The 26383-nt window shown below is 31.9% G+C and overlaps 3 protein-coding genes across 3 annotated transcripts; 1 reads left to right on the forward strand and 2 right to left on the reverse strand.

Moving 5' to 3' along the window:
* Positions 1–2989: 2989 nt before the first annotated feature.
* On the reverse strand, positions 2990–4992 carry LOC126734150 (probable NADH dehydrogenase [ubiquinone] iron-sulfur protein 6, mitochondrial). The gene is made up of 3 exons (XM_050437680.1): positions 4778–4992; positions 3202–3378; positions 2990–3146 (listed from the first exon to the last, which is right to left on the reverse strand). Exons 1-3 carry the CDS (start codon positions 4910–4912, stop codon positions 3081–3083), a joined length of 378 nt encoding a protein of 125 aa, XP_050293637.1. The 5' UTR covers positions 4913–4992; the 3' UTR covers positions 2990–3080.
* Positions 4993–5634: 642 nt separating this feature from the next.
* On the forward strand, positions 5635–20164 carry LOC126734146 (protein FAM110B). The gene is made up of 7 exons (XM_050437677.1): positions 5635–6204; positions 6487–6683; positions 6912–7121; positions 7422–7637; positions 12178–12422; positions 12505–12585; positions 12644–20164. The coding sequence occupies exons 1-7, from the start codon at positions 5955–5957 to the stop codon at positions 12726–12728; spliced, it is 1284 nt and encodes a 427-aa protein (XP_050293634.1). The 5' UTR covers positions 5635–5954; the 3' UTR covers positions 12729–20164.
* A 658-nt stretch (positions 20165–20822) lies between these two features.
* On the reverse strand, positions 20823–21676 carry LOC126734148 (chromatin complexes subunit BAP18). The gene is made up of 4 exons (XM_050437679.1): positions 21587–21676; positions 21435–21526; positions 21240–21338; positions 20823–21164 (listed from the first exon to the last, which is right to left on the reverse strand). The coding sequence occupies exons 1-4, from the start codon at positions 21602–21604 to the stop codon at positions 20897–20899; spliced, it is 477 nt and encodes a 158-aa protein (XP_050293636.1). The 5' UTR covers positions 21605–21676; the 3' UTR covers positions 20823–20896.
* Positions 21677–26383: the final 4707 nt, after the last annotated feature.

A 26383-nucleotide genomic window follows, 5' to 3' on the forward strand; every position in this document is an offset into this window, starting at 1 on the left:
TAAGAAAAAAAATTTTTGAAAAAATTATTATTTTTTCAAAAAAAAATTGACAAAATGCTCATAATTCAAAATCCAGTGCAAATAAAATGTTGAAAATTTGTACACGAGTTCTCTGGACGATTTCATTGGACACCTATTTCAGCATTTTTCAAAATTTAAACAAGATGTTAAGAAAAAAAATTTTTGAAAAAAATTATTATTTTTTCAAAAAAAAATTGACAAAATGCTCATAATTCAAAATCCAGTACAAATAAAATGTTGAAAATTTGTACACGAATTCTCTGGACAATTTCATTGGACACCTATTTCAGCATTTTTCAAAATTTAAACAAGATGTGAAGAAAAAAAAATTTTTGAAAAAATTTATTATTTTTTCAAAAAAAAATTGACAAAATGCTCATAATTCAAAATCCAGTACAAATAAAATGTTGAAAATTTGTACACGAGTTCTCTGGATGATTTCATTAGACACCTATTTTGGCATTTTTCAAAATTTAAACTAGAGGTTAAGAAAAAAAATTTTTGAAAAAAATTATTATTTTTTCAAAAAAAAATTGACAAAATGCTCATAATTCAAAATCCAGTACAAATAAAATGTTGAAAATTTGTACACGAGTTCTCTGGATGATTTCATTGGACACCTATTTTGGCATTTTTCAAAATTTAAACAAGATGTGAAGAAAAAAAATTTTTGAAAAAAATTATTATTTTTTCAAAAAAAAATTGACAAAATGCTCATAATTCAAAATCCAGTGCAAATAAAATGTTGAAAATTTGTACACGAGTTCTCTGGACGATTTCATTGGACACCTATTTCAGCATTTTTCAAAATTTAAACAAGATGTTAAGAAAAAAAATTTTTGAAAAAAATTATTATTTTTTCAAAAAAAAATTGACAAAATGCTCATAATTCAAAATCCAGTACAAATAAAATGTTGAAAATTTGTACACGAATTCTCTGGACAATTTCATTGGACACCTATTTCAGCATTTTTCAAAATTTAAACAAGATGTGAAGAAAAAAAAATTTTTGAAAAAATTTATTATTTTTTCAAAAAAAAATTGACAAAATGCTCATAATTCAAAATCCAGTACAAATAAAATGTTGAAAATTTGTACACGAGTTCTCTGGATGATTTCATTAGACACCTATTTTGGCATTTTTCAAAATTTAAACTAGAGGTTAAGAAAAAAAATTTTTGAAAAAAATTATTATTTTTTCAAAAAAAAATTGACAAAATGCTCATAATTCAAAATCCAGTACAAATAAAATGTTGAAAATTTGTACACGAGTTCTCTGGATGATTTCATTGGACACCTATTTTGGCATTTTTCAAAATTTAAACAAGATGTGAAGAAAAAAAATTTTTGAAAAAAATTATTATTTTTTCAAAAAAAAATTGACAAAATGCTCATAATTCAAAATCCAGTGCAAATAAAATGTTGAAAATTTGTACATGTTTCAACACTTTCAGTGTACCAAATGACTTTAAGTACTACCTAAGAGAGCCTTATCGGTTTCTCTAAGGCCGTTGGACTCTGGTAACCCCCGGTGGGGTATGACGGGTCCATTAGGAGACCTATATGCATAACTATATACCTTGGGAGCCCACTGTTTCGACAATTCAATTCATTCAAGACCATATCAGTGGTTCACTTTTAAATTCTTACTCTTAAAAGTAATATACGTCAAAAGCTATTGCTGGACTATTTTTCTCACTGGAGTGCCTAGAGGGAATTAAATAATTTGTTATTGGCAACTGAATATCTTGATTCATAGTGACTAAAATGTTGTAATAATTATTGATTTCTATAGAATACCCCTATAGGGATTTTTAAGCAGCTATTAAAAAAATCAATGAAATCCATACAGTAAAAATCAAGATATTGACATTTTTCTTACAGGAGTGCCTGGAAGAAGCATAATAATTTGTCTCTTATTGACAACTGAATATCTTGATTTCTAGTGACTTAATGTTGTAATTATTGATTTCCAGGATACTCCAAGGACTCGTCAAGCAACTACTAAAAAAATTATTAAAATCCCTACACTAGAAATCAAGATATTGATATTTTTCTCACTGGAGTACCTGGAAGAAGCAAAATAATTTGTTTCTTATTGACAACTGAATATCTTGATTTCAAGTGGCCAAAGAGTTGTTTTTATTGATTTTTAGGATACTCTAAAGACTCTATATGGATAGATTGCACCTCATTTGGTGTTGCCGAGTTAGAGTAGCAGCTGATCCAAATTGTCCAAGATTAAGTTTGACAATTTATCAAAATCAGCTATATAATTTATAGGACATTAAACCACTTTTTAACATAAATAGCTTAGATTTTGAAGTTAATTAAAAAATATCTGTCAACAGTAGCTGTCCAGCTCTTTTTACTTTTTTATTTTAGAAAATATAATGCGTTGTAATAACCACCATACCATAGTCCACATTTACAATTTAAATCTGATTTTTTTTTAAACCGAAAATCCTGAACCTGTGCCATCATACTTTTAACGGTGATGGTTACGATATAGAAGCATAAATTTGGAAGTTCAACTGAGAAGCAAATAAATAAAATTCGTCTATAGTGACGAGTTAAAGATGCGGTGACCATCCTTCTTGACCGACAAGAATAAAAGTTGAATCGAAGAAGAGACGGAGAGAGAGCATGCCTTCGTTATTGAAATAAAATGAGAAGGAAAACTAGCCAACGAACGACCGGTCACTGAACCTCGAGTTGGCCATCATAGGCGCGTATTATTCGAAAGTAAATCCACCTAATTAATTCCTTCTAGAATTTCAATAAAAATTTATATTTACATTAACATTTTCAGAAACAAACTGTGTGATAATAATGTCAATTTTCCAATATATTACTATAAGAAAGTTGACGTATGCACCTGTAATACCAACACATACATTTTTTAATTAATATAGCTTTGACTGGCTGCACAAGATGTGCTAAGATCAGGTCATTAAATCAACTGAAAGTTTATTAACATATTTTATTTAAATGAATAACAATTATTCCTGGTATACATATATTATAGTAACTACAAAGCATTTACAATTCAAGTAATATTAATGATGATCGTCTTTGTAAAACCTTAATCCACAATAGCCACAAGTGTGATTTCCTGGTTTATCCTAAAACACAAACCCCAATTAGAAATCTTATAAAGGCATTTAAAGGACCACATACCAAGTTAATATAAACTCTGGGATGTCCAGTGGGACCACTTCCTCCATCACAATATACAACCCTGTCCTTTTCCTGTTTCGGCTCCACTTCGGAAATTAACTTCATGGAAAAGTTTGGATTCACATGTTTTGGTCGATCAACGAACCGTGAGAGTCGGTAGTCGTTTGGATTCCATTTCTATTTAAAATAAATTCCAAAAAAAGTCAAATGTTTCCTAATCATATGCTTTATTATAGAAACAAATCTAAAGTACTTAAACTAATTATTTAATATAAAATTATAGAGACATCAAACTAAAAAATAGAATACAAAAATGAAACATGCATTTTTCAAAAAAGTTTATACAGTATGGATACCATCTATAATAAAACTCAAAAATGTAGATTCCAGTATTCAAAAGAGTCTACTGCTTGAAAAATTAATAAGTTTTGCCAGACAAGAGTTTAATAAGTTTAAGAAGGCTTAATAGATGTAGCACCCCTTATGTATCATCTTCGTAAGAGATTGATTAATGAATTAGAGTGCTGGAAGAAATTGGAACATTTAATTGATAAAGTGTCATATAAAATCCCTTTTTTATCTAGAATAATTAAATTCAATTCATTTAAAATAAGAGAATAGTTATGTTATAATGAACCATATTCAGTTGTGATCTCCCGACATACTCTGATTTACCCACTTCCAGTGAAAGATCCTTGCAAATCCTCAAATGAAATCCTATCATCCACTGTGGCTTAACTGCTAATTGATTGACATACCTATTCATTTAATTGAGTATCAAAGAGTATTTCCGAATCCTTGGCTTGTTCTTTATTTTGTAGAAAGTGACGATCTATTGAATAAAATGATAAAATCTCCTTGTTCTCTTTATTAAAGGAAATTTTGAAACACTTATCAATGTTAAGATCTAACAGGTTAGACTTACCCCAATTAGACAAACTATCTAAATCCAGATCTATATCATTCAAAATTATCAAAAAATAATTTAAGATCATTAGCAAAAATGAAAAATTCACATTGTTTTATGCAATTTTTAAGGTCATTGACAAATAGATCAAATAGCTGTTTATAGCTTAGTTTTTTGCAACTACCCAGTATATAATCCTCAAATATGTCTTCTATTCATGACTCTGATCACAGTATAAAGAACAAGATTCTAGTTTATGTTCGGTGCTGTGATTAAGAACTACTAGAGATTTAGTAATAGACACATAGTCAAGAACAAACTTAACCTACATTCATTTTGTTTTTTGAGGATTTAGTGACAGGGAATTGACTCAAATCAAAGATTTACAGCCTGAAGATACAGATAACAGTCTGTGTTGGCATCATGTCAGAGAAGTATGCAAATAGAGTAAATTTTCCCTGAACATCAAGAATGATAAAAATCATTTATATAAAGAAGAAAAAGTATAGGCCCCAGAACTCTCAATGAGATACTCGATAATCAATGATAGCATATGAGCTACACGAAAAAATGTTGCCAATTTTGTTTTTTAGTATACTTCCAATATTTTTTTGTATTCCTATGATAAAAATGATTTTTTGCTAGTACGTAAAGGCACAAAAAGAATACCTGTCCCGTATGAGTTTCCTTCTCCTGAGGCACCCAATCGCTCTCGGCTGCCTTGGAGGCGCTTAGGACAAAGCTCCGGGTTTGCGCTGGTTTAATCGCGTTACAGCATAATCGGGAAATACAAAATAGGGACATCCTTTCCAATTTTTTGGGCTTCTATTATGATAATATGATGTAATTATTGATTTTTTGACACAAAAAATAACCCCCAAAAATAACCTAACCTATAAAGTCATAAAATGACATATGTCATATCTTTGACATATAATGACGGCGCTGTTGTCACATTGGTAATTATTTACAAAAAGATAGGTTTGGACATCGAGCACATAAGGGGCCTACATGGGGGATGTGCTCAACATTTACGAGCTCTCTGTATATTTTTTTATATACGAATAGATTCTCAAAATGTTAGAAAATATGAAGGCTTTGAGCCTCTGCATAAGGGATGAATTTTTCAGCGCTTGGTATTAGCTTGTGTACAAATAATGGCATCCGTTTACTATTATAATGTGAAAACACCTACTATCATTTTGGTAAATAGATATAGATGTCTTCCGTGTTTTCTCTTCTTATATATAGGAAACACTTTTTAGACGTTTTTGTTTCTTACGACTTACGTTGAGCTTTAGTCTGATAAATTATATTTATTATAAAAATTTTCAAACTCCAATTTCTCTATATTATTCATTCATATATAAGACTTCTTGGGTCATGGGATTTATCGTTGATACAGTTTTGATTTTGAAACTTTTTTCTGAAACATTATGGCAACAGCGCCGTGGGTGTGTTGACAATTTTGACATTGACAGTATTGACGCACGCGTAAGTCTTGACACGCAATCAGCTGTGAAAACGTCAAAAAATGGCTACATCGGTGAAGATTAGTGATTATATTTGAACATATTTATTTGTTCCATCTGAAGCAATTCAGTGGCTAAAAATACTTTTAATGATAATTTATAAACCTTAGAAGTGGCTCAGCGTTTTACCCCAAGGCAAAATAATATTTTTAAGTGAAGAAATGTAAAAACTAAGCGACCTTGTTGTGAAAGTCTTTACAGCAATTCTTGTTTTTATTATTAAATGATATAGGGGACCTGGGAGGTCAAATTAATAAATAAATAAATGTTTCTTTAATATAAATTAAATAGTCCGCATAGGGACTGATACAAAAATGGCCACCATGATGTACCCGAGCCTAACTAAATCCCAATCTATGAGGGCCAAGAGGAAATCTGCAGTGGAACTGTTGGCCGAAAGCAAGCCTTTTTATGTAAAATCAGAAGTAGTGCGTGATAACACCCAACAACTGCCCTTAAGACCACATTCCAATGTAGGAGGCTATGGAACTTACAATCGAAGCAAGAGTGTGCAAGTTACCAGCACCAGTTGTGTTTATAAACAAATTCATAATATGCCACAATGTAAGTTCATTCTATTTTTCTAAAATATCGAGTAGTTATTTAATAATAATCTCGTTTTACGCACTATTGTCATTATTAATGTTAATTAAAAATAAGAGAGGCCATAGTATTGTGCTTTGGGGCACTCCATATTTAATAATTTTTTTAGTAGTAAAGTAAATAATTTGACTAAGATTTAGAAGATAGATTAAATTTTCTGATTAATTAAACTGATACTTCTGATAAAATGATATTTAATTTTGATGTTGTTGGTATGACACAAATATTCATATTTTTCTGAAGACATGGCAGTATCGCCCTCTCGTTCTTTACCACCTTTGACGCATAGGCGGCGTCCTCCTCCGATTGGAGCTCCCGCCCCACTGCCCATTCAACATTTCACTGCCACAACCGCTCCGCCAACTTCGACCGATTTACTACAAAATCGGTTGCGTCAATTGCTGGTTTGTGACAGCGCTGAGGAACTGAGAGTAGACCAGGTAAGTTTAGTATTTGGACATTTCATAAGTTTTTGCTCTTAAAATTTAAATCACATTTCATTTTAAATAAATCGGCAGTTTACATGTTGAAATTAATAATACAATTGAAATTTTATAAAATCTATCACTTGTGAGTCAAATGTATGGTATAGAGTTTTAAAACAGAATAATTGTTTCCCACCAAGATTTATAATTTATTTGGAAAGTAAAAAAAAATGAAATTTATAGATGGCACCTCTCAGTCCTCCGGCAGAATACTCTTCTCCTCGCTGCCACAAGAGTCTCCCAGATTTGCATTGTCGTGGTGGCAGCGGGGGAAGTGGTGGGGCAGAACCCAGTTCCAATAAGAGTAGCAACAAGAGCTTATCGAATAGGGATAGCGGGGGGAGTAGTGGACATTATACTCAGAGAAGCGAACCTGCACCTCCACCTAGACAGGTAAATTAATAATCTATTTTGTTTAGTGATTGACTTCTTGTTTGTTCTTTTTGTCAGAGTTCAAGACAATCTGACTATGCTACCTAATTCCTTTTATTTCAGCTTTGTTTTAACTAATTCCCATGTAATTTGTCTATATTTTATTTAGTATCTTGTTTTATTAATTTTTTTTTAGCCTTCTTTTAGTGTTAGTCCCTTTGATGCAAAAGAATTTGTTTGAAGTTCTCTGTAACCATTAAAATTATTGAATTTGTCTCAAAAAGTATCTAAAGAAAATTTTCTCTGTCTTGGCAATTGTAGTTTTGTTCTCAAGACAGTACGAGGCGTGACAGTGGCTCCAGTACGCAACACAGCGGCGGCAGTTCGTACTATTGCTGTCAGGAGCCGGATTGTAGAGGGGGCGTGGCGTTGCAGCCTCTACCGCTACAGTCGCGCCATCAGTTGCCTCCCACTACCGGTTTTAAACGGCAAAAGTGTCTCAGATATAAGAGAGATCGACCCATTTTACGTTCCAAAGTAAGTCATGACTTGGGTTTGATAAATTATTATTATTAGTTTTATGTTTTCCCTAGTTTTCCATGCATTATAAAATGATATGATCTCTGAGATGAAATCAATATACAATTATTATTAATAATTCTTAATATTTAACAAAACGAATGTAACTATAGTTCCTAAAAAATACTTATTTAATCATTTGTAATAAAAAATCTCTGTTTGATATAGAATCTAAAAACGCCATTACGTAGCTCTTAAAAAGTGCCAATGAAAAAGTGTTTTTAGTTTTTTAGTCTTTTAAAATAAGGTCAGAAAAAAAATAAAATCAATTTTGGCAAATCTCGGTTTTTCCCCAATACCTCGACAGGCCATGAAAATTTTTGAATTTTCTTAACGGCATTTAAATACGCATCAAAGTATGCAACTTTTTTCTAATTTAACTTAAGCTGTAACTTTATTAGGTACTGAGATCACCATGCTTATAAGTACAGGCATTTTCATAAGTTCAGGCTTCAATGAGAATGAGGTTATGGCTTCTCAAGCAGGTGTGAGAGCTGAAGAAAAAGATAAATATTGCAAACATTGCAAGAAAAAAGTCACTACATCGGTGGATTGTGAGGTTTGTGGGTCCAGTTACCACCCCAGTTGTGGGCATCAAGCAAAATTAATTAATAGTTTAAATAAAATTGAAAATTGTAAAGTGTGTACTAAAAGTGGGGTTAGAAGTGAAGAAAAGACTGGAATGGATAAAACTAAGGTTGTAAATCTGGTGAGGGCCTTATTTAAAGAGTATCTTGACCCTTTCATAAAAACTATGCAGCAGGAAATGCATGAAATCAATGCAATTTATATCAGACTCATTTATACCATTTATACCAAAACAAGGGGTTGATTGACGGAATGTCCGAATGAGGTCTTTTGTGAGTATTGTTCGGAGAAACACGCAGTTAAGGAGTGCCCAAAAAACCAAAAAAAATGCATCAATTGTATTCATGCAAACGAAAAGTTTAATTTGGAGCACAATATAAATCATGCCGCAAACGACAAAACTTGTCCGTCTTTTGAACATCAAATCACGCTTTTGAAAAACAAAATTGACTATGATGGAAGTTATGGCAAATAATAGGCAAGAGGTAGAAGTGCTACAAGAACTGGACGTTTTAGATAATGCGGATCAACAAAGTACGGACTGTGATTATGTAAGCAAAAAAATTAACATAGGTTCCAAACTCTTAAATATCATTCATTTTAACATAAGAAGTTAAAAAAAAAACTTTGATCAAATGATAGTTTTTCTACAAACATATAATTTAATATCCTGCGACATTATTGTTTTGGGTGAAACATGGCAATTGGTTGGTAATGAATTTAATATAGAGGGCTTTAAAATGTATTATAATGGGGGAGACTGTAACCAGAATGATGGGGTGGTTGTTTATATAAAAAATATTTTAAACATAAACAAAGTAGAAAATATAAAACTAATTAGGTCGGGAATTACTTTGATTAGGATAACTTTAGCTATAACTGATATACAATATGGCATAACGTGTATATATAGACCTCCCTCGACGGTAGTATCGTCTTTTCTCGATGACCTGGAAAATTATTTATTACGTGAATGTAATCAGCAAACAGAAATACTTCTGGGAGATATGAACATAAATACTCTATCTGAAAATTCAGCTGATACAAATAACTACCTAGCTCTCTTGATGTCTTACGGATTCTACTCCCTTATAACTGGTCCTACACGGGTCACATTAACATCAAGGACCTATATTGACCACATTTTCCTTAAAAAAAAATTTTTGGAAAACAAAAATAAACATCTTTCTTTTATTTTGGAAACTGACGTTACCGATCACTATCCTGTGTTGCTTAATTTTGCTAGAGACGAGGTTCGGGCAGGTAATGTTTCCAATAATATAAAAATTAAAACTATAAAAATATTAAACAATGAGAAGGCAAAAGATTTACTTATAAAACAAAATTGGGAAAACACTATCTTAAATATTAATGATGTCGAAATTGCAACCAAAATTTTTTATAATGTTGTCGAACATATTATACAAAGCTGTGAAGAGACAAAAATATTAAAACAAAAAATAATTAAAAAAATAAAACCTTGGATAACTGCTGCTATTATATGTTCAATAAAAAATAGGGACAAAATGAAAAGAAAATTAAATAAAAATTATAGTTTGGAAAAAGAACAACAATATAAAACATACAGAAACTCATTGGGTAAAATAAATGTAAAAATGACTATTACAAAACAAAAATTGAGGAATCTAAGAATAATATGAGCAAAATGTATAAGGTTATAAATGAGGTTACAAATCAAATTACTACTAAAGGAAATGACATAATAAAAATAAAAAATAATAACAAAGAATTTTCAAATAACAAAGACATGGCAAACTTTTGTAATCAGTATTTTATAAACGTAGGAGTAAATATGCAAAACCAAATAAAAAAACTAAAAAAACAATTCAAAATTAATCATAACAGTGTATCTTCAATGTTTCTAAAACCAACTAATAGGAATGAAATAATTAAACATATTTTTTCGTTAAAAAACAATTCCGCGCCTGGGATAGATACTATTAGCTCAAAATTTATAAAAAAATTTCATATTTACCTTATTGAACCATTGGTTCACATTATCAACCTAATATTTAAAACAGGAACAGTACCTACTCAATTTAAAGTATCAATAATCACTCCAATATATAAATCAGGTGATAAATGTGAAATAGGTAACTATCGTCCTATAAGTGTGATCAATAATTTTTCCAAGCTCTTCGAGAAATGTTTGAAAGATAGACTTATTGACTATTTACAAAAAAATAACGTATTAACACAAAATCAGTTTGGTTTCATTGGGGGGCTCAGCGCATCCGATGCTGTCTGCGAATTAACAAAGCGAGTGAATCAGGCTTTTGATGGTGATAGAAAGTGTTTGGCAGTGTTTCTGGACCTAGCGAGGGCCTTTGACACTGTACCGCATGAGCTTTTGCTAGATACTTTAAGATCTTATGGTATTAGAGGTCCAGTGTCAAGGGTCTTTGAAAGTTACTTGGGGGACAGAAAACAGTCTTTAAAAATAAATAATGAGATTAGTGAACCATCTTATATAAAAATTGGAATTCCACAAGGAACAGTTATTGGACCTATACTCTTTACAACTTATATTAACGCTCTTACCAATCTTAAAATTCATGACGGGTCACTGATATCATATGCAGATGACACGGTTGCGGTGTTTCACGGAATTTCTTGGGGAGACACAAAAAAAACTGCAGAACTTGGTCTAGCAACAGTCAAGAACTGGCTGGATTCTTTTAAATTAAGTCTCAATAGTCAAAAAACAAACTATATTGCATTTTCTATAACAGCTGCTTATCGCCCCAGATTTCAACAAATTAAACTTGAATTAATTGATATCAAGGAAGTTTCATTTACTAAATATCTGGGTATCATTGTGGATAAACATTTAAAATGGGACCAACACATTCTAAAATTAACACAAAACATCCGTAAACTTATTTATCGATTTCATATTTTGAGAAATATCTTAAATGAAAAACTACTAATTTTAATTTATAAATCCTTGGTTGAGTCCTTGTTAAGGTATGGGGTGATTGTCTGGGGAGGTCTATACAAGAATTGTTTAAAACAACTTAATGTAGTACAAAACTTTATTTTAAAAGTTATATACAAAAAACAAAAAAGATTTCCTACACAACAATTATATTCTGAATAAATTTTTAATATACGCTCAATTTACATATTGTCAACATGCGTTTATACACATAAATCAGAAAAAATCAAGAATTATGTTAGTCATTCCTACACAACCCGAAATAATATAAACAGACACCTAAAAATACCAAACATAAAAAAAACTATAGGGCAACGATTTTTAGGATACTTGTCCCCGAAATTTTATAACATCTTACCAAACAGCTTAAAAAATATAAATAATATTAAAAACTTTAGTAAGGTCTGTAGAAAATTTATTTATTCAAATATAGATAAATTTAATTTTTTTAAATAGTTTTGGGAAGGGAAATTTTATTGGAGAATTTTTGTTTAGTTGTAGTTTATTGTTAGTTATATTTTATATTATTACTAAAATTTTGTGATTTCTCAGCATACACAAACAGATGTTACAACATCTAGGTGTATGTTAAAAACAATGACTGTTAACTATTATTATTGAATATAATTAAGTTAAAAAAAAAATAAAAAAATTGTTATAATATAACTAACCAAACCAAATATTAAATATGTAAGGCTGTAAGCCATAATCTCTATATTAATCAAGTAATATTGTACTAAATTTATTTAGAATTATGTTCCTAATTTTGTTGCATTTTTTTCTTAAGTTTTAGGCCCTGGTGCCAGTTTGTAAACTGTTTTTGGGTCATAAATAAAGTTATTAAAAAAAAAAAAAAATTTCAGATGCCAAATGCCTGTACTTATATCTAAAAATCAAAAATCATCAATTTTAATTATTTTTATTAATTAATGTAATCTAAAAAATTGTTAGTCGGATATAAGCGATCGTTACTGGCGTCCCCCGGAACCGCCTACCAGCCACCTGGAGCAGTTCTTCGACCATTTGGGCCTGACGACGGACAGTTACGAGGAAATGCTGAGCGGACACGGGAGTCGCTCCTCCGGTTCCAGTCCCGTTTATTTCTCCGATTGTTCGACGGTGGACTCGTCGAAACCGTTCGACAACAACTCGGGAGTCGACTGCTGTCCCTCGCAACAACAAAATCCTTCGTACAGGTAAGAATTCGTCGTAAAATCTACTCATAATTCAAACAACCACTAGGGGAAAACTACTACTACCGTAATTGTTAAATTCCAGAAATAGCGAACCGCCCTCCATCGTAGAACGGAACGCTCGCATCATAAAGTGGCTGTGCAACTGTCGAAAATCGCAATTAACGTAAAAAAAAATAAAAAATTATAAAAAGTTCTTATTGCTCACACAATGAATATTGTAGCTCAAACTTGTCAACTAAAAGCGAGATTATTAGAGTGAAACAGAGTATATTGAATGAACGCGGATTTCGAGTCCCGTTTCGGTAGTATGACGTAGGGGAGAGTGGTACACAATGACACAATTTTTAGTAAATCCACTCTAGTGTGCGATTTTAACGTTTCAAAAATTTGCATTTAAGATGTCGTTATGCGTATATATATTCCTATAAAATTTAACAGTTACTGAATAAAAAAACACAATTAATTACATAGAAATGTTTAAAAATATTTATTTCTGCATTTGTATCAATGGGTACCGCTAGTTGTACTGTTTGAAACATAAAGTAGTTTACAATGAAACACATTTGAATAAATAAATATATTAATACAAAAAATCTTTATGTTTTTACGTTTATATCAGCGTACAATCATATTGTTAAACTCTAATCCAAATTTTTGTTCTTTGTATTTATAAGTTTCGGTAATAACATAACGAAATCCGATTTCAGTCCCGTATGAATATCAGGAACATCCGGAAGTAAAATGAATTGGAAACCTTACCACTTCTTCTTAAATATGAAATTTTAAATTTATTAGAATTTATGACTTCCAAAATTTTAGCGACATAGTGGATGTTATTTTCAAATTTCACTAATACAAATGAGTCATCTAAAATTGCAGTAATCGTGTCATCTTTCTGTTCCTCCATCATATGATATTGGAGATCAGCTAAGGTTAATTCATCATCCGAAGAGTCCGCTAACTGTAACTCTGAACTTTGAGATTCCGTTTCTGATTCACTCTCACTTGTCTTTTTCTTTTTACTTTGTACGTCCTTTTTATACTCTTTCTTGTCTAAAACTTTCAATATTATATTTCGCTTTACTTTTGTCACTGGCTTAATATTTGGGATTTTATTTTTTTCTGTTTTGTAAGAAAGCTTTTTCATTTCCGGCGTGCTGGTTAAAATAACACTTTTCTTCGATTTCCGTGTTCGATTTGAATTTTTCCTGGGCGCAGCCTTTGGGAATTCTCAAAACTCAAATGGCGTAGTAAAGGAACTCTCTGATGTCGAGTTTTCCTCATCTAGTCCACATTCCCTAATTTTCGTTGCACTAGATAAATCAGCGCTGGAGGTGCAGCTGCAATGCTTGTTGACGATATATCATTAATAATGGTAGCTTGTATTACCACCATTCCTTTTTGTGTATCGTCGTTTTCTAAATCATCTTTTTGTCTGTCAGTAACCGAGGATGAAAGAAAATCAGCTTCCATAAAAATATTTTTGTTAAACGGGTAGATTTGAAACCGTTTATAATATTTTTAGGAGTCATAGATTTTGAGTGAGCTATACCGACACATTCTGCAATTTGGTATAATGTCATAGGTACTCCAGGATGGTTAAGAAGCCACAAATCAATTGCAATGTTGTAAAAATTTTCGAAAAAAAAATACTAACTTATCTAAAGGCTGCATCTTGTTGCTTGTGTGTGGAGGTAGGGTTAAAATGATTATGCCATTCGATTTTGCTTTTTCTGCTATCTCCAAAGACATGTGTGTTTCGTGATGGTCATATATTAATAGACATGGATTTTCTTTCCTAGTAGAAGTATACTTAATAAAATGATCTATTACTTGGGTGAAAAGGTCTGCGGTCATCCAGCCCACTTGGATTGGTTAGTCCCAACGTTCCTGGCGGTGCTCCATTTAACATGAGGTTATTAAATTTTTTACGTGATGGCGATAGAAATGTTCCATCTACTCGAATTATTGCACAAGTAGTAGCTAGTAATCCTCTGTCGGCACTTGTGCACTGGTTTAACTGCTTAACCCCTTTTTGTGCTACTATTTTATGAGGCCGCTGGACGGTTGTTGTAGCCGTTTCATCTAATTTATATATTCGGATATCTTGAACAACTGATGGGCGTTTTTATGTTGGTTTTACGTTTTTAAGTAGGAATTAGGGTTTTTTAAATGAAAAACACGACTTTTTGGTAGAAACTTAACATAAACATTTAATCAACTAAAAGAGGGAAAACGTTCTGACAAGTATGAAGTATATCATTTTGGCAAAAAAATGACATATGTCAACAAAACAAACTAAAGCTGCGTTTTTACCTAATTACACTGTTGCCAGTTCAAAAACTTTACTACAACTCTTAACATTTTATATATTTGCTCTAAATGTGAAAAAAATCGTTCAACCTTAGGTTTTGTAAAAGATTAGGCCTCGATAGAGAGCAAAAAAAAGATAGAGAAAAAAAAATCTAGAAGGTTACTTACACCAAATATACTTACATTTTTGCTTCAGATAATTTGTGAGTACCTGTAGGTATAGTTTTTACCTGCCCGCCTTAAGGCGGACTTGGGCAACTAATTCCAAAAAAAATTACCCATGTTGAAATAAAATAAGGCAATACATTTGGTTAAATATTTTATTATATCTATGCTATTTTATGACACTTATAATATTACTATTTTATCGTTTAATATTAATATTACTATTCTATCGTTTATGGAAAACAGAAAAACAGTTTTTAGATGCACTGCAACATAAATTGATTTTACACTTCAAGCAAGTACATTGCGTTTCTGATTTGCAGCCTGGAAGCTTACATTGACGTTTTCCAGATCTATCCAGCCACTCAGGAAAATGGCCATAACCGTCAAATCTCACATCTTCCAAAGGCAGGTATGATTTTTTGCCCATTCTTTTAGGAACTGCATCTCCGCCGTCCAATCGTGGTCTGCCAACTGATTTCTTGTCACAATTAATTTTGTCAAACGAGCAGAGCATAGCTGCAACATCTCTTCGAAATGCAGGTAGCTTTACGTTTGAGCCTTTTGAACTACCATTTATTCGTTTGTGCAACAAATAATCATTGACCATGGGCAAATCCAGCATATGATAAAAAAATCGACTAGTCCATTTGTTTGTCTTCATTCTTATATGACACCTTCCCAAAAGACTATCCATCAAGTCGACGCCTCCCATATGAGCATTATATTCTTGAATTATGGTAGGGCAATCAACTTCAATCCTTTTTTTTCTGTATACGATCATAACGGAGTGCTTTTTTTAGTGTACTGTCAGTGCCACAAATTTTATCGGTCTTGAATGGAACGACAAATTTTGCTTCTCGTGAAATTGTAAGTGTTTCTTACGTCATAGGATATTTTTGAAACTTGTCGATTTTGGATCTATATCGAGAGCAGATCCAAGGAATGAAGTGACTTTTTCAATTCTCGGTTCATCTTGGCTTTAGGGTCATTTTTCTCTTTCATCACATATCGCCTTAATGTGCTAAAGTTTATGTCAAACATCTCTGCAGCAACGCGAAGTGAAGTTCCATTTTTCACCTCTTGGACGGCTGCCGTCATTTGTTCGCTTGCAAATTTGGCTCTTGTTCGTTCTTTCTTCTTTCTTACTATGGTATACCTGCAATAAAAAAAAACGACAGTATAGAATGATCATAATGGTACACAATGAAACACGTATCATTGTGTACTACCTGCATGTGTTTCAATGTGTACTATCGCATGCTTTAAATTTCAATTCAATGTAAATGCGAAGCCTGAAAAATGTTGGCCCCAATATTTATAAGTTCTTCGCGCAAGCACCACTCCAAGAGTGACATAGGACTTTCCTCTTGTGCTTGTGTTTACCATAAAAAAAAAAAAAAAAAAAAAGTTAAAACTTATACATCACAAGAAGTAAAATGACATATTAATAAAAACTAAATCTTTTTATTTGAAGGTAACATACCTTTCTCTGTTCGATCCTCTTTTCAATATTTATCCACAAGAAAACAGAAAACGCTCCGTAAAATCTTTGTTGGTCGGCATACGAAAACTAACTAATGGTGGCTGACGCAATACTGTATGGGTCGTTCGCAACAGCGCTAGTGAAATTGTGGCGGCAAACTTAAACGAATTAATAGCAGTGTTTCATTGTGTCAATGTGTACCACTCTCCCCTACATGTCTATTTACATGTTAAAGGCGTAGAACTGACACGTGAAGAGAATTGTGACGTTATCAGTGCTCAATTTATTTTCTGATGTCATTTTTTTTTTTAACTTTTTTGAAGTGACCTCGCACGGAAATGTGTACTCCAGTTGCATTTAATCAATTCACTTACAAAAGTTCATTGTCAGTAATTAATAAAGCGAAATTTTGCATTTCGTTAAAACATTCCAAAAAAAAAAAAAGATTTCCGTTTAGACCAAAATTGATATTATTCATTCGTCGTGTGATCCTATTTAAGGGTCATTTCTACGCTTTCTCACTTCTATAGATTTAAGGAACATTCGAATAATAATAAAGTGTGTAACGTGTTAAAATAGAATTAACTAATATAACGTAGTCGGAATATTCTTTTGGTGAGGTTGGGTTTGTTAAAGGAAACCGATATTGTGTATACACTATTTTCGAGTCATCATTTATTAATTTTTTTTGTCATAAAGATGATGAGGAAATTAGGCTATTAACACTTGACACTTCATCCTTATCTAATTATAGCCCTTTCAGTCGTACTGAAATTAAAAAAAAAAACAGCTCCTTGCCCACTAGTCGTCAGGTAGAGTACTGAGAGGAGAAAAGTTAAATGTTATAGATTTATTGAAATTCGGAAGCAGGGAAGAAGAGGGTTAAAGTTGGAGAAAAGAATGAGGAAGAAGTGCAAGGAAAGCTATGAAAAATACAATTTCAATTTATTTGTTTCCGATTATTAAACGATATAAATAGAGGTGCTATCAAAATTGCCATCCACATGCATTAAAGTGGTATTATTTTAAATGTGATTAAATTTAGCAGATTTTAAAACCAATTTTACTAAGTAATTACTCAAAATAATAAAAGAAAAATGTTGATTTTACTGAAAATTGCGGTAAAATTGTGTGAATTTATTTGGTTATTATGCTTTAACTTATAAGCCAGGCCCTTAACATATCCTTTTTTTCTTCTACCCAATAAGCTATGCTAACAAATAAACATCCAATTATTACCGCCATTTACGTAAATGGCCTGGCATAAGCAGGTAAAAATTGGCCAAAATAAAATTCATATATCGATAAAATTTCATTAGGTAGTAAGGGAGAAGAATACTTTTACTATAGAGAAAAGTAAGGACACATTTTGCTTACTTGATTGACTAATTAGGTGCCATGGGTTGGACGTAGTGGTACAATCGCTTCGCCACCTCATTTTCCAGATTTAACTCCTCTGGATTTCTTCTTTTGGGAATTTCATATTTATTTGTTAGCATAGCTAACAACTATAAGAAACTATAAAAAAAAATATTAAGAGTCTGGTTTTTAATTTAAAGCATAATAAATGGAAAATTATTTTTACCATATTTTTCATCAAAATCAAAGTTTTTCATTTTAGTTTTAAATGCTGGTAAATTTAATCACATTTAAAATAGTGATAAAAAAATGAGTTTCAGTCAGTTCATCAGTGCGACCCACATTTATATGGTTTTTAATCGATAAAATTGAATGTATAACACATTTTTTCCATAAAAGAATATTAATATAAAATCCTACGATTAATAACAAAAAAATAATAAAACAAAGATAAAATATCATGTACCTACTATACACAAAATTACTAACGACACTTAAAATTTCCATATTAATTTAAGGTATTCTCCAAGAATATCTTGTACAGGCTTCATTACATTTTTGAATTTTCTTATTTTTTTCACTCGTCTTTATTCGCTTCTATTTATTCACCCTTTATTCTGATCTGGCCCAAAAAAGTATACAGTTCTTAAGCCTCCATTAGGCCTTACGTCTTAAAAATTCCAAGTATGTAGTTTAAAAATGCAAACGAAAGAATTTAACCCATTTTTTTACGAAATTGTAATTTTGAGGCTGTACCGCTTCCTTTGGGAATAACGAAAAAAAAAATTGTTCACGCGTTTATCATTCTCAATGTATTGAGCATACAGCCAAAATATGACATTTTTATTTGCCAAAAACCATTTATGGATTTTGCCAGCCAATAATAACAATTAAACCATAAAATACTTCCTATCGTAGAGGTTTAACAACATTTATACTCGATCTTTGCACAAAGTATATATGATACCATTTTATTTATAATTTAAAATCATTTTTGGTTTATGTCATTGCAATAGACGCTAAAAATCAGAACTTACAAGTAAGAAAATATTTAAAAAAAAATTCTTTGCACATAAGAATAAAAAATACTATAATATTTTTTATAAGTGAATCTAAAACTTTATTTATAGATTTTTAATTTATCTATGATTTTCTAGTGATTTATGCTCAATTTTATGAGCCTGGAATTGGCTTTTGGAATTTTTAAATATTCTTTAATTTTTTTTCAGTTAACATAAAATCTCTGTTTTTAGAAAGACTTATTCCAGGAACGTGAACTTTAAATGCCTTTAAAACTCTTTGAAAATAGACGGTAATTTTTGTTCAGTTCCAGGCAGTTGAGGTCCTAATTTTCCAGATAATAAAAACAATTTTTTTCAGTTCTTAAGTTAAAAGTAATTTTTGTTTTTCGATTTCTGTGAAAGACTCTATTCCTGGACAAACAAAGATATTTTAAGTGCCTGGAATAAGTTTTGCAATTCTTGAATGTTTTGTGAAATTTTCAGTGAATCTAAAATTCTTTATATCTCTTTTTGTAAAACTGACTTAGGTACTATAAATTATTAGTAATTATCGGTACAGAGGGGTCTACCACAATCTAGCAATTACCCATTAGATTCATGTCCACTCTTGTTGGAACTGATTCTTCCCCGTTACTTTCTTTCCGAATTTATAGCTATCTTTCACTTTTGAATTGAACATTTTGATTCCGAACTTGAATTTTAGATGAGCTTTGAATGACTCCAATATTTAACCTATGCATTGGTGCTCTCCAGATATTAAGTATTTTTCAAAAGAATTTTGTAACTGTTCAACTCAAGGCCCAATTTTTTGCAACGTATCGTCAGACTCTTCTGAATTATTACTAAAATATAAAATTTTCAACGATAGATGAACACGGTTTCGCGACATAACTCTCTGGATATAATTTTGAAATAATATTTTGTGTGAACTGGCAAAATCCCATCCATAATATGGATGAATTTCGTTATTTAATCCGGAAAAGTATCGTACCACTGTTTTATACGTAATTTTCGGAAAGTCTTCTCCAATCACTGCTTTTTATATTCATTACTTTCTATAACATATAAGGACAAAGAAAGACTAAAAAAAAATCTGGGAAACAGTCTTCATTTAAAAAGAATCAATAAAAGACATATGGGCCGTTTTCATAGAAGTCTGGCAAAAATCCGTGTTTACTATACTTTACTATTTTACCATACAAGTCCTATGTGTCACCACACTTTTGTAATAACAATTTTTGTGTCAAATAATTTATTTTTCTTCAATTGAAAGCATAGATATTGCAATTGAAAGGAAAAGTGGACATTAAATAGTGCACTAGCAGTTTTTCTCGGCATTAAATAGCAAAACCCATACTCACCTTTTTTTTTTTTTTCATTTGGATTAACAATAAAATCTATATCTAGTCAATATAAGATTTGGCAATACAAACCTTATCGAATCAAAATATTATCGAATATAATTGTTTTTAATGAATTGTCTAAATTGTACTGTTTATTTGTGATATTATGTCTGTTGTTAATTTTTCCAAATTATTGCATGTTTACCGTTAGTACAAACCAAATTATCAAAACGTTATTGCTTAGTTAATGAATAATTTGAATTGAAAGTGAAATTTAATCTTTTATGTTGAAGTAATGGAGAGTTTTGTATAAATTGTTATAATTTGTATGTATATATAAGTTTTTATTTAATATTACAATAATAATATATACCTTTTACTAATACCATAATAATTATATAAGAAATGCATGTGAAGTGTGATATGATTAGATATTATTTTGATAATTTTTAGATGATTATATACAGGGTGGTTTTCAAAGGTTATTTCTTTGATTAAGGTACATAAATACAATCAAAAATTTTTTATTGCTCTTGCCCAAATACTCTCTTTATGATCCACTGCCCGATATGTTAAATGTTTTTAAATAAATTTTTGGTGCTTATTGTTAATTTTTTTTAAAATTATCTAGTCTGTACTTAATTTAGATGTTAAGATGTTTTGTGCAGTACTTACAACAAACTGATTCCAACATGTATGTAAAATAAATCCCTTTTAAAAAATATACAATTTATTACTAACCTAATTATAAATTTGTACACACGCACACATACACTTTCACTAAATTTAAGTAGAAACTTCTTCATTACTACCGTCAAACTCCAACTTAACAGACTCCTCATGCAGCCCTTCGACATCCACTTCTGACTCGGCCGCATTCAACATATTCAATGTCACCTCTTGTTTTATCAATGAAGGCTGTTGGGCTGTCACTACGGCACCTACAGACTGAGGTTGTACCCCACCTCCTGCGGTTTGTTGGGACTGTGGTTGTCTCACCGGCAGACCAGCGTCCTCAAATGCTTTTTTTTTCAAGGCCGTCCTAATTTGGGATCTGACCATTAATTGAAAAAAAAAAAGAAAAGTGAAGTTTAGAAAGTGGACCTTTGAAGTTATAAAAAAAACTTACACGGTACGTCGTTTAATGTGTTCGGAAATCTGATTGAGACCGTCAGAGAATTGTTTGACCACTTGCCGCAACATCTCGATTTCCTCATCGGTCCACTTTCTGCGACAAACGTTATTTCTTATACAGCGTAAAATAAAGAATTCTATAGTCTTTCGATCGTGTATCGGTAAATTTAAACTATTATTATAAACTTACCCAGTGGGGGATTCCGAATGGGGGTGCAACTGCATCGTGAGGTCACCTAAACGGTTAAAGGCTTGACCGGCGGCCGTGAAAATTTCCCCAACCTGGAATGACGGAAAATTATTAAAGGATTTTGGTAGTTTAAGATTGATTTGAGTGCGTACTTTGCTTGCAGAACTCATTGTTTCTCTGAATTGGAAGATTTGTAAAATTAAATCAACAACAAAACAAAATTGACAAGAATGACATACATCATATACCCCCTCAATATTATTCTATGACATACATCGTTACCAACATGTGTGTGAAGCTAGCGTCCGATCGATATCCAGCAACCAAAATCGAGAACGCAGCATATGCCGGTTGCCAGCGACCAATTTATAGTCCGCGCTCCCTGTTATTTAATCAATATAATGCCCGTATCTCCTAAAATTCCCAAGGGATGTTAATAATTTTTTGTCCAGATATTAACAATGAATACCTAAATCGACTGACGATGGTCTCAAGCCTCTACAAACTAAGGTTTTGTTGTGAAAATTAATTAAAAAGTCAAATTGTAATTTCAATGTTCTAAGAAAAACATCTACAGGACGTCACGTAAAATGGCGGCCACCTAAAGCTGGTCATTTGTTTTTCAATGGACTGGCAGTCCAGGTATATTTTATAAGTTCGTGACTGTTAAACATAGCATATCTAAATCCAAATTACGATCCTAAAAAAGCCACTAAGAAAAAATATATATTAGGTTGGTATCACTGATGAAGGTGAACAATCACGTGACATTTGACATTTAGTTCTTAGGTTTAGTTCGTATTTAACCCTTTCGCAACGACTTTGTTTTTTAAAAAATGATTTTACTAATGGGATATATATGTCCCACACGAGCTGATGCATTCAAAATACGAGTTTTAAATTTTAATTTTTTTAAATAAAAAATCTTGTTATAGGATAAGGTAGCTTAGAAATAAAACAAAAAATTGCTTTTTATCTATTTATATAAGCGTATAAAAGAAATACAACCTGGGACACGGGTGTCCCACTAGTAATGAAAACTAAGTAAACATCGGGACAAATGTGTACCACCAGATAAACATAATACATAAAATTTAATTATAGAAACCATAAACGCGCAAACTATTTATGGTATATCGAAAAACAGTCCGCGCATAACGGAACTTTGCAACCTGAACACATAGTTTTTGTACGTTTTTCGATTTTTTTTGACGAGCACGAATGGCATCTACGTCGAGTGGTTCCCTGAATAGGTAAATGATCGCCAACATTCACCATATTTCTTGACGAACTTGAAGGTCTGCCAGTACAACGTTTCCTTACCATGCCTGCATTTTCTCTTTCCAAATTAATAAGCGATTCAGCTAAGTTAACTAAAAAAACTATAAATGGAACATCACGATTGTGAGCTTCTTTGAAAAGTATCCACGCATTTGTGGCTGAAGTAAGAAAAAGTTTCTAGAACACCTTTCTCTACCATTTCTGTGACTTCCGGTCTATATCATAAAGGCCGGAGAGTTGATCTGAGAGATCCACTCCTCCCATATAGGAGTTATAATCTTTGATTGCTTTGGGGCACGGCACTGTAGCCTTAGTTCCATCCTTCTGTCGCCGTTCTACAGTTTCCATCTCGGAACTGTGGCAGTTTGAGAGAACAATTACTTCTTTTGAATCTTTCCATAAGTATGCAGCAACACCTACGTTGCTAAATAAAGAGCAAGAATCGCCTTTCTTCATGTTTTGTTTAGCGACAAAATCTTCAAATTTTGGAAGATTTTTTCGTTTTGGCATACATGTACTCACTGCAGCAAATTTTATGGAAGACATCAATGAAACAGAAGCAAAAAATCTATCAAAGCATACCATTACCTCCGGGTCTCTAATAGACTTACATAAGGTCTTTACAACCCGTTCACCTAATCCTTGGCCAAGAGTGCTATCTGGAGTATCAACTTCTTTCCCGCAATATATGTTCATATCATATACGTAACCAGACTGTGAATCACACCTTTTCCAAGCCTTGATGCCCCTTTTTATTGGTTTTAGAGGAAGATACTGTTTAAGAGCTGAACGGCCTTTGAATTTTACCATAGACTCATCTATGCTTTGAAATGTGCTCTCCGAACGCGCTTTTGAAAACGTATGCTTCAAACAGGACATTACTTCTTCAATGTAATAAAGCTTTCCTGAATTTTCTGGACGACTTGAATTATTATAATACATCTTAGATGTAAGAAGAAGAAAACGATCGCGTGATATGGCTTCTTTTATAGCTTCATTTCCAAGTGACTTATTAGAGGACCAGTAGTTTGCCATGCACGGTACTTTGTTATATGCCATAACAATATAACACCCCAAAACTATCATGATCTCATAATGATCAGTTGAAGCATATCGTCACCTAAGAACAGAACTAGCCTAAGTCACATTTTAGAGATTTTTCAGGAGGACGTCTTTTTGAATACATTGAAATGTTTTAATTTAATTTTTGTTGAAATATGGGAAACGAAATTACTAAGCAAACTTGATCAAAATACATTATAAATAGTTATAAAGTTCTACTGTATTTCTAAAATAATGGACATAGGCTACTCGAGTCATTTTGGTTACATATTCAATGTCCATTAAGAAACATAGGCTAATCTATAATTGGGTCTATCAGTGGACATAGAATAGTTTAAATAATTTTCTTAAAATAAAAAGGTTAAAAAAATATATTTGCAATTTTTTTGAGCATAAAATTATACAAGTGACATTGATATACTTACCGAGCAATGTATTTTGTACCCATGGGTACATATCTTGTAAATAAAGAAATATGTAAAGGGGATTTTATATATTTAATTTCAGTTTATTAATTTATTATTGAAACAAAATATTTATTAACGAAACAAAATTCATACATTTTGGCTTAAATTAACCTTAAAGAAAAATTTTTTACTCTTTGGTACAAAAATAAACGTTTAAAAATTAAAAAATAAATCTAAACACTATTCACTGTCAGAGTCCTTATTTAAATCAGAGTCTGCTTGATTGGAATGTGGCAAATTACGAAAGAAGTCGTGATATGGTTTAGCAATAACGCTTTTCTGGCACAGATACTGAAGATGATCGTATTTTTTTTCGTCAGCGGAATTGCCTTACTATACAAGATTTTTAGCTGGTATTCTTTGGTGATGCTAGTCATTTTTTTTCTACCCTTCTCTAGAAGATTTAATATTTTAAATGACTCTTGTTTGTAGTTATATTTGATTAAAATGCAATCAGGGTGAATCGGAGTAGTTCTTATGATTTTAATATTATTCCAGTTGACCCTTTCATTATCTGTGTCTTTCTCACAATTTAAAGTTGTTTTTGACTGTAAGTCCTTTAAATCATAGACTAAATCCTGAGATATTTCATGGACAATATAAGGCTGCTTTCTTTTGGCAGTCCTCACTAGGGTATACCATTGATCAGGGGTTGCTATAGGGAGACTTCGGGCTGCTTTTTCGATTACGCTATGAACGCAATCTCCTTCTGATTGGGTATGGCCACGTTCAAGGTAAGTATGATTTATTGTTATCTTATATTTTTGTGAAAGTTAGTTATAAAGGGCATACAAATTTTTGTTTCTATTCTGCCCTGCACAATTATCCGAATAGAAACAGAATTCATTGACACCCTTTTTAATATGATCTGTTATAAACATTAGAAGACAGCTTCCTATTTCCGAGGACCCTCTTTTTGCAATACATTCATACCACATAAAGCAGTTGCAGTCCTTCGTAGCCAAATCATATATAGTAAAATTAAATGTCGATAACTTAAGCTTATAATAAGCAAGGCCTACCTCTGATTTTGGAACGGGCAATATCTGTTGCAGATCGAAAACAGCCACACACATTTGAGAACTAACTTTTGCATTTTCTTTATCAGAATTCTTTAAATCCCTTGCAATATTTTTGTTCTCTATATGATTCTGATACTGCACCTCCAACTCTATCTTTTCCTCGGATGTAGAATTTTGATATTTGTAGCAAATATCACACAGGTCTTTCTTTGGGCGATAAAATGACATGTTGAATTCCGTATTAAATATGTGTCTATACACGCTTTCTGTAGCAGACGGAGAGATATTGTTTTCTTCACAATACTCAACATAAAGGCTATACATTTTTAGCACATTAAGTGACGCTGGTAAATACAATCTTGAAGAGTTTTTACGACAATAGTGACTTTCAATGGTCTCGAAGGAATTGATATGTTGCTTAATAGTTTGCTTCACTGCCTCATCTACGATGTTATTTTTGGATGCCCGGCCTCTTTTGTCATCTTGAACTACACCTGCACTTCCTAGTTTCTTAAAAACTTTTTGACTACCTGAGGACTTATGTTTAATGTGTTGATGAAAAAGGTTTTGCAAACTTGAATGTTGCTGTTTTCAAATAGTAAAAAATAACGGAACGTAAATGATCGTCTGCTATCGGCAGCTTCATCAGCAGCGGTACCTCTTTTTCGTTGTCTTACTTTGCTTTTACGCTCAACGTACTTTGCTAGAAAATCTCTTTGTCTATTGATATCCCCCATAGAACTTCCTCAAATACAACGACTCTTTGGTCCTCTGTAATTTTTTCGGTACAGTTCATTCGACAATTTTGGCAAGCAACTTTTATACTTCGATTGGGTTGAGCATTTCCTTTCCAATTTCTATATGACTTTCCGGAGTTTCGACATTTTTTTATTATTGATCTTTTCCAGCTTTCTGTATTGCGCTTTCTTTTTCGTGACGATTTTGCTTGCTCACTGATATTTTCTTTTTCATTTTCTTCACTTTCTTCCACTTCGGAAGAGTTTTCCTTGTAGTCGGGATCAATTGATTCGTTATCACTCTTAAAAGGATCAGACTCTGAGGAAGATAAGTCTAAATCCATTTCAAGCTGTGTGTTCTGTTGAAGCGGTCGAAGATT

This window comes from Anthonomus grandis, chromosome 3 (assembly GCF_022605725.1).
Source record: "Anthonomus grandis grandis chromosome 3, icAntGran1.3, whole genome shotgun sequence".
In the NCBI taxonomy this organism is placed as follows: domain Eukaryota; kingdom Metazoa; phylum Arthropoda; class Insecta; order Coleoptera; family Curculionidae; genus Anthonomus; species Anthonomus grandis.

Coding starts and splice junctions, on each gene's coding strand:
- LOC126734150 (XM_050437680.1), bottom strand. CDS start 4,912: ATGTCCCTATTTTGTATTTCCCGATTATGCTGTAACGCGATTAAACCA. Junction 3,379..4,777: donor AGGAAACTCATACGGGACAG/GTATTCTTTTTG, acceptor TATTTTAAATAG/AAATGGAATCCAAACGACTA. Junction 3,147..3,201: donor CCAGAGTTTATATTAACTTG/GTATGTGGTCCT, acceptor TTTGTGTTTTAG/GATAAACCAGGAAATCACAC.
- LOC126734146 (XM_050437677.1), top strand. CDS start 5,955: ATGGCCACCATGATGTACCCGAGCCTAACTAAATCCCAATCTATGAGG. Junction 7,122..7,421: donor CTGCACCTCCACCTAGACAG/GTAAATTAATAA, acceptor TGGCAATTGTAG/TTTTGTTCTCAAGACAGTAC. Junction 12,586..12,643: donor TGTCGAAAATCGCAATTAAC/GTAAAAAAAAAT, acceptor TGAATATTGTAG/CTCAAACTTGTCAACTAAAA.
- LOC126734148 (XM_050437679.1), bottom strand. Junction 21,339..21,434: donor CATTCGGAATCCCCCACTGG/GTAAGTTTATAA, acceptor CGTTTGTCGCAG/AAAGTGGACCGATGAGGAAA. Junction 21,165..21,239: donor CACATTAAACGACGTACCGT/GTAAGTTTTTTT, acceptor ATTAATGGTCAG/ATCCCAAATTAGGACGGCCT.